The sequence below is a fragment of the Halichoeres trimaculatus genome, unplaced genomic scaffold (genome assembly GCF_033239565.1).
Source record: "Halichoeres trimaculatus isolate MK-OKI-2021-1 unplaced genomic scaffold, fHalTri1.1 fHalTri1_scaffold_15, whole genome shotgun sequence".
NCBI lineage: Eukaryota > Metazoa > Chordata > Actinopteri > Labriformes > Labridae > Halichoeres > Halichoeres trimaculatus.
The window spans coordinates 10,986,928-10,995,608 of NW_027437193.1; the positions used below are offsets into that span (position 1 = coordinate 10,986,928).

General features: G+C 40.6%; 1 protein-coding gene across 1 annotated transcript in view; it reads right to left on the bottom strand.

The window, feature by feature from the left end:
- Positions 1–7,587, bottom strand: part of LOC141804240 (MAM and LDL-receptor class A domain-containing protein 1) — a 28,468-nt gene extending 20,881 nt beyond the window's left edge. The window contains exons 1-11 of the mRNA XM_074688575.1: positions 7,416–7,587; positions 5,786–5,917; positions 5,009–5,133; positions 4,076–4,313; positions 3,589–3,857; positions 3,116–3,206; positions 2,870–3,010; positions 1,734–1,865; positions 1,270–1,403; positions 1,025–1,196; positions 693–812 (exon numbers count right to left, since the gene is read on the bottom strand). Of these exons, the coding sequence (XP_074544676.1) occupies positions 693–812; positions 1,025–1,196; positions 1,270–1,403; positions 1,734–1,865; positions 2,870–3,010; positions 3,116–3,206; positions 3,589–3,857; positions 4,076–4,313; positions 5,009–5,133; positions 5,786–5,917; positions 7,416–7,587 (1,726 nt within the window). The remainder of the gene's footprint in view (positions 1–692; positions 813–1,024; positions 1,197–1,269; positions 1,404–1,733; positions 1,866–2,869; positions 3,011–3,115; positions 3,207–3,588; positions 3,858–4,075; positions 4,314–5,008; positions 5,134–5,785; positions 5,918–7,415) is intronic.
- Between the last annotated feature and the right edge of the window lie 1,094 nt (positions 7,588–8,681).

Here is an 8,681-nt window from a genome sequence, read left to right on the forward strand (position 1 = left end):
GCAGAAAAACGTAAACATCACCAGCAGTCCAGTGCTGACCGCTTGCCGCCATTTTTTAAAATTGAGGAACATCTATAGCTGCGTCTTACGTCATATCTGAGCATGCGCTGAAAGAATGAACCCTGACAACTTTCCATTGAGTGGATACATGATACCTCATTGGTTTGGGGAAAGGAATATTCCACCCCTGTGAAACCGATTAAATGTCCATTCGGATTGGCACTTTTCTTTTGGGATGAGGTGTATACAAAGGTTAAATTCTTTCCATTTGAGCAAATAAACTGAATGTAAGAGGAATATTTGGGTCCATGTATACGTGGCTACTGGTCAGCTTGTAAGTGGATATGTGCTGCCAATAAATGATTTTTTGACAGGTTTCAACAAAGAAATATGATAATAACTGTGGGTGTTTTCAGACATGAATATAACATAAGTTGATAGTTGATAATATAATATAAGTTGATTCATTGGTTATTACTTTAATGTCAGAAAAGAAAACTTAGAAATTCATGCAAGAAACTTATGAAAAAAGGGTCACCCAAGTGTCTTACCATCAAAGACAATATCGTGTTGATTTGTATGCAATGATGACAAAGTGTTTCTATTGAGTTTTAAACCTACCAATCGGAATCGAGGACCAGTTTTGGTGCAGTAAGCAACAATCCTTTGTCATTATCTACATTTGTCAGTACCTTGATTGTTTCCAACTGTATGATCATACTGAGGTCCATCCCATGGCTCCTCCACTTCAAGTCCATTACTGAGAGTCCAGTTCCAATCATCACTGACCTCCTGGACCCAACTGCACAGACCTGACATTCAAGATATTTAAATACAAGGTAGAAGGATCCTGGACTTGGTATAAAAAAACGACAAATTATTCGCTTTCCAGTTCGAAACAATCTAAATCAAACATTTCTTTACTGCCTTTAGTTAACATGAATATTAACAGATCTAAAAGAGATAACATTATAAGTGCATATTGATGTGTTTCTTTAGCTTTAAAGTGATTTCTCTGAGTCACCTTGTTCGAAGGTGCAGTCCATGGCAGATGCAGGAGCAGTGGTGGGTGTGGTAGTAGGATTTGGGGTGGGGGTGGGTGTGATGTCCACACAGGACTTGTCCCTGAAGACGTGGATGTCGTCCAAGGCAAAGCTTCCTTCATCCCCCTCTGGACAAGTGGCTTGTAAAACAACCTGCGGCAAGAGACAAGGATTCATTAGGAAATTGTTAAAATTATACTTTATTTGAACTTATCACATTTCTTACCTGATGGAGTCCTGTCGCATTGTAATCCACCCTGTCTCTGATCCATGAGTGGTTTGCGAATCCCTTTGTACTCCACACAGGACGCAGTCCAGCAGTCTCGTTCACAAACACTGTCAGTGTGATGCTAGAAGGGCCTGAAGGCATAAATCCATCGTCAAATAATCAGAATATCTGGCGGTGGAAGGCTTCTGTTATTTATTTCTTCATAGAAATCAGGGCGATGGAGTGGATGGCAGAAAGTTTACAGGTCCTCAAACTACAAAGAGCATTGACCCTAAAGTGACATCATTTTCTCCTTCAGTAACTGAGGTTGATAAAGCTCCATCTTGGCTGCATCTGAAATAATCTATCATGCTTCAGCTTTAACTAACACAGAAGAACCTCCTGAAAATGTAAGTAGAAATTGATGTGAATGTTTTCATCAATGCTGACCTTCACTTCACAATTACAGAGGCAAAACTCACCAGTAGATATCCATCCCTGAACATAGTGCCAGATTTCCAGACAAGCTTGGTCAACGGCCTCCATCGTCTCACTCTCCAGACGAGCAGTTTCTTCTCTATCAGGCTCAAAGGCAGCAAAGAATGCAAAGTGGCCTGAAAGAGGAAAGTTACCAACTTGAAAAACTTAGGAAAAACAGTTTCCTGTATATCATCAAAGCTGCTACTCCCTCATAGAGACCACTCACTCAGGATTAAACCAGGTTTTTCATTCAAAAAGTGTCACAGCCACTCCACCACAGTGAGATTAGCCAAAATTGTACAACTCTTACAGGTGAGATGACTCCTGTACGGGGTGTAAACTGTCTCCGGCTGACCACATGCACATGTTTTGGTCATGCACCAAACTTTTTGAGTTTTGATACACCAGGGAAAGTCCTTGGCTGCACTGTGATTCCTGACCCTCTTATTAGGGATGGGCACCTTTTATATTTGATTCAGTACTGATACCCGGTACCGGTACTCAGCTGTACCAATTTTCGTTACTTTTTTGTGTTTATGCGGTAAAAAAAAATACAAATTTATTATTCAATTTATAACCTTGCGGTACTGTGTTCATGTCCAGCATGGAAAATTGCCTACTCTTCCACTCCCTCACAGTCACAAGGATGTATTTAGGTTCCTAAACATGGTACCTTTTGATTTTACGTAACTTGTTACACGGCACTTTTTGAAAGAATTTGGTTGGTACCAATAAAAGTACCTAATTTGGTACCCTTCCTTACCTCTTATTGATCTTTTTGGATTGCTTTCATCCTCTAGCTGGTCAAAATCTTCACATCATATTATTGACTTCTCTCTGCTGCTTCAAGGAGGCTCATTCCTCTTAAATTGACTCATTTGTTCTTTTCCTTTTCCCTCATCTTTCCTTTTCGCTTCCTTTCTGGGATACCACTTGTCTACTTGTTGATACCCCCTGACAGTTGAGTGCATTGTCTTGTCCTTTTTGGTCCTGTAGTCTGAATGAGTGTGAATGAATATGTTGGTTTTGTTCAGAAGTTGTTCTGTTTTGTGGATCTAAAATGTCTTTTTCTTTTCTGTACACACCTCAATGACAGAAAATCTAGTAAAAATATTTGACAAAAAAGTGTGTCACTCACCCAAGGCAGAGTTCGTGGTGTGGTCTCTTTCAGGAATAAACCGACCCTCACTATCACCTGACAGCCAGTCCCACTCCATCCCAGACTCTGCAGAAGGACTGTTCACCCAACCACAGAGGTCCATTTCAAAGTCACAAAAACCTGCAAGAAATGGCACAGAAACAATATCCAGTCAGATACAAAAAAAATAATAAAAAGCAGATTTTTTTTTCTCATACCTGAAAGCTTAAAGTAATTGTCTTGTACCTGGTGGGGGACAAGCACCATTCAAGACAGTGAGGTCATCGAGAGCGATGTCTCTTAACGGTTCGTTCCCAACCACCGCTTCAAAAACTACCTGCCGACCAGAACAAAAACAGATTTAAGAAATAAGTTTTCCAGGTCCTTTTGTCTTTACACGAACTGTGTGACTGAGAAAATGCTAAATCATCAAACGAGGAAGAAGATATTCTGAAAAAACAAGTTTAGATCCACAAATTGTGCTTGATAAAAAAAAAAACCCTTTATTTTTCTCCTTAACTGAGCTGATGGCAAAAAGATTAAAATAAAGATAAAACACAATGAAAAGTGAAGCGTGCCTAGACTCAATGACCCTCTATCTAAAGAGTTATTAAGCCCTAAAAAAAGCCAGAAATGCGATGCTTTGAAGAATGTGCATTGATGTAACAATCACTCTTTAAAACTATCTGATCACTGCCTCCCTGGTGGATGTAACAAACCTGGTATGGGTTATTTGGGCTGAGTAGCGTCACCCTGCCGTGCCTCCAGTGCTTCCCCTGATCTCCTCTCCTGGTCCAGACCTGAGCTGAGGGTATTTGGCTGTCAGATGCTTCGACGTAGACATTGAGTTCCCCCACTCCGCTTCCCTCCATGTAGTACCAGAACATTAGGCACTCCCCTTCAGGAGGAGTGGGCTGCATCAGCGCTGTCTTCACGGCTCCTTTGGATCCCTCAGGGTGATGATACAGCTGGGCACTCAGGTAGTAACCTACAGCAGGTGGAGATACCCAAAGGGACATTTTTAGAAGGAAGTGTGTGTGTAAGGAATGCAAACTAGTCTAAAGGAAGGTCACACTTACAAGGTAAACCAAAATTCACTAAAACACATTATTTGCAAAAATCTCTGAAGAACTTATGTCTCTAAATGTTCTGACAGAGTACTCAGCGCATTAGCTAGCTGAAACAGTTTCCTAAAGTGCAGCAAACCTTGCTCTGTCCCCAGCGTATGATCTGTGGAGGGGCCTGAGGAGTTGGAGGGTTTGCTGGCCCCTGTGATGCGGCTCCAGGTGAAGTCTGCAGACGGTTGGGGCAGCAGACCACAGAGGGAGCCCTGGAAGGTGCACTCTCTTTCTGCAGGGCAAGATCCATCCTCACTGCTGGTCACCTTTATGTCATCAATGGCAATGCTGCCCTGGTGTCCACCAACCACAGCCTCTATAATGAACTGAAAAATGAAGCTACAGCGTAAATCACTGGAGCACAAGTTCAACTCTGTTAGAAAGAAGTGCTTATTATATTTATACATCTTCAAACCGTTTTTTTTCTGACACATGGAAAAAAAGAAAATTTATCATTCCAAACAATCCTTAATAAATCTTCTGTTAAATGATCAACAAGGGAATCCACACAAAACAACAGCAATAGATTGGAGAGTGCAGACTTCTGCCAAGCATACTGTAATTGTCAAGCAACACTTTAGTCCTACTTTAATGTTATACTCCCTTTCAGCAGACTGTCTGCTACAATTTGGTGTTAGTTGCAGGTTTGTACGATAATTTGTTACCTGACAGTGTTGAAAATGATGATAACAGTACAAATTTCATGTTCTGGATCTTAGAATCCAAATTATTGCCAGGATCTGGGTCGTACTTTCACATACGTCGGAAATTATGGTGACCTTGTCTTGTATTGTGCAATCCGATCATTTCTCATGGAGCTATAAACACATATGGTAAAAACGGCCCTATCTCACATTGATAAATATCACCTAAAAAATTTAACCACTTCTTCCTTATCCCATTTTGGACATTTCCTGAAAATTTCATGAAGATCCCTTCATAACTTTTTGAGTTATATTGTTCACAGACAAACAGACAGCCTCTACCACAAACATAACCTCCTTGGTGAAGGTAAAAATACCTGTATTGGCTCGTCACTGATGAAGGTAAGATCTGCAAATCTCCATTTGTTTCCTTGGGTTCCACTTCTCATCCAAACAACTGTCTCCTCCTCACCTGAGTGCTTTGTTATAAACTTCAATGAACCTAAAAATAAGCAGAAATTAACTCTTGAGGAAAGCCAAAAGTTGTTTTTTTTAGTTATTTTGAGGGGTTTTATCCCTTTAATTCAATATAGGAGGACAGAGGATAGAGTAGGAAACAGAGCGAGAGCGGGGAGTGATATGCAGAAAAGAGGCCACAGACTGGATTTGAACCTGGGCCACCTGCACAAGGGCAAACCTCATGAAGTGCGACATAGCCCTTTAGGCCATCTGGAAAATAGACTTCAAGTTTGGTAGATCATTCCTTTGTTGTAACTTTGCTTCTTAACAATAAATGTTATATTGTTGGAAACCCCGTGTATTCCTGTTCTGTTTCTACTGACTCTTGTTTTAGCTTCTGGGCTAAAAATCAGGTGCCTGATAAGTAAATAGTTAAATTTCTGACATATCTTGTTTTCTTCAGCAGACTTCAACAATCCAATCCACCAAACAAGAATCAATACCAGAATAAGCTATTTGGTATTAGCAGAGAATGTGTGACAAATTTTTCATGCTCATCCCACAAGCGCATGTTCCTCACCCACCACCACTATTAAAAAGAGAAATAAAAGGCTTTACAACTTTATAAGATAAAGCTCAGAATTTATGACTTTATCAATGTTTTGGAAGTCTAGTAATAATAAGAAGATGTTTACCAATGCTGTTGCCAAATATGTGATACTGGAAGCTCACACACAGGACTTGACCCGCAGGTTGGGGAAAGCTGATAAGTCGAGCTGCTGAGGAGATATCTGGCCTGGATGCAGTACTTATGAGCATGTAGTAACCTGTGGAAAAGTAAAAGGGAGAAATAAAGGCTCCCTAGTGTAAATATCAGTCACAATGGAGGTGAGGGTGTATGTAGTTTGTAAGTCAGGGTCACACCTTTGAGAGTCCAGTCAGTTGACTAAACTTTCAATTGTTTGATTTGCTGAACAAAGTTTACTCCTAGAAGTTTTGCTTTACTAAAAGCAGAAATGAAGGAGTGATAATTTAATATCTTAGACCCTCCTAGTTCATGTCTAGTGTTGGATTCTGGGTCAGACTACAACACTGAGCAACAGCATTGAATTCAGTCATTTTGTAACTAAGTTCGAAGCTGCTACTGTTACCAGGTTACAAGACAGAACAGGAAACACTCCAGTGACTCTGAAAGCTCCAAGATCTATGCTGTAACCATCACTATTGCTTATCATACACATTTAAGAGATATAAGCCTCAACAACCAAACTTTAAAGGTCCCATATTATGCAAAAATCCCTTTATTGAGTCTTCAAGTGAAATTTGTGGGTCTTTGGCTTTCCTCCCAGCCCACAAAATGTGATATGTAATGACAAACCTGTGCTTGTGAATGTAAAACCCTGACCTAAAACAAGCTGTTTGGATTTTGGGGGTTTGCAGACGTCAGCGATTCCTTTTTTGACCAATCAGGAGCAAGTCTGACCTGATTGGTCCACCGGAGCAGATATCGCCGAACCCCCCCCTTGCCCACTTCTCTCCCCGCTGCCAAAGTTGAAGAGCCATCACTGCTCTGTTTTTAGCTGTAAACAGCCACATAGTTCCATGCACAAGCTTCCCATCTTGGAAGAAGACAAGACTAAGTGGCTAGAGTTCATTTATGAGGGAAATGTGCCAGCTACACTCAGTAAAACTGTGCATGTGTGCTAGTCACTTCACAGCCGACTGCTTTTCCAACTTTGGACAGTACAACAGAGGGCTAGCGAATAGACTGTTCCTGAATCCAGGCGCATTACCAACCATACGCCAACAAAACTCAGACCCTGGAAATGTGAGTATTTTAAATGCTGTGTGCTGTGGAGCAGATGTAAGAGCTTTTCCTCAGTGCCCCCCCCCTGTCTCTGTTTTAGCTTCAGGATGCTAACTTTAGCTGCGGTTGGCCTGTTATTTTAGCCTGTAATGTTACGGTAAACAAGCTTAGCTGTTTTCTAAAACATGGAGCTCGTGGCTCCGCTTTCAGTGACGCGGAAGAGCGGGGTGATATCAGTGGTGGCTCATTTACATATGAAGGTCACGCCCACTAAATCAGACCATTCTGAACAGAGGTGCTATGAGAGCCTGGAAACAATGCTGCTGTGCTTGATTTATTGGCAAAACATGTTACTACCATTTCATGAAGACATCAATGATCCATATTAAACTGCAGAAAAGGAGCAGAATATGGGACCTTTAAACATGAATCAGTGTTTGGGGCTTTTGGCTCTAGTGTTCAGACCAACCCTTGTTCATTAAAATAAAATTCTCCTTCACTGTTAAAAGGATCCTCACCATTACCATCTGGTCCTTCATTAAATCCTCCATCACTCCTTTTCCACAGCAGGTTGGAAGAATAATCATAGTACCACGAGCAGGTGTCATTTTCAAAATCACATGACAGCTGGTCTGATCCGGCGGGGATATCTCCTTCTAAGCAGTTCTCAAAGTTGATATCATCCAGCATAACATCTTTGTCGCCAAAGCTCGAAGGTTCGAGTAAGAACTGAAGCTGTAGAAAGAAAAATTAGTCTCTGATGTTGTTTGGAAATTAATTCTGAAACTGACATAGAAAAAAGCAGAAAACGCTTAAAAGATTAAAGAAAAGTTTAGTCTGAGGATTATAACAGCTTGATTTTTCCTTTAATATTCTGTGAGCACTTCATGGCCTCTAACTTTATGACAACATGGTTTTATTTATGAATACAAACCAAACAATGATAGAGTGAAGCAGAATAATTAGATCTTAGATGTTTTATTGACTCTTCAGGAAATGAGTTATGTAATAAGATAAGGGTATGATATAATGTGAGGTACTGTTATCTTAGTTTAGGAAAGCTCCCCGGATCTAAATTAGATTAAAGCTGCATAATGATACAAAATAATTAGAAAGCAGAGATTATAAAACTCAAGCCCCACCCCCTTCTCTGAGTCCCACATTTTTTGCTACCTTCAAATGAATCCAAGAAAAATACATTTCAACTGTTTTTCTAACAATCCTTGCTCTGAAGCTTGTTTTCTATGCATGCACAGATCCCATCCCCCTAATCTAAAGCCATGTCCGTCCCCAACAGTGCTCACTGTCTGAAAATTTCATTTAAAAACACACTATGACAGATTATCTGTGTAAAGCCTGAAACACACATGAGACTTTACAGACCTTATATCCTCCTGGTTGATTTCCTATAAAGGCCGAGGATTTCTCCCATCCATTCGTGTGACTTGTAGAAATCTCACTCAACGTCTTTTCTGCGAGGCCTCGGATCATTGTTACTTTAAGGCGTGAGGATGAAGATGATGACTCATCGTCATGAATGTGATACCAAAAGCTGAAAAACATTTCACAAAGCACATGTGGACCCCTAGATATGCTAAACAAGTTTTTGATGCTTGTTGTAAATCAATGAAATGTGGAGAGTTATTGTTTTTCTGTACCTGATCTGGCATCCCAGAGCTGCCATGTTTCTGACAGTGTGCTCCAACGTAGCCTTAGAAAGAAACTCAGCTTGTTTGCCATCTACGTGCATGACATGTCCTGTGACCAGCAGAGAAACATGAAAC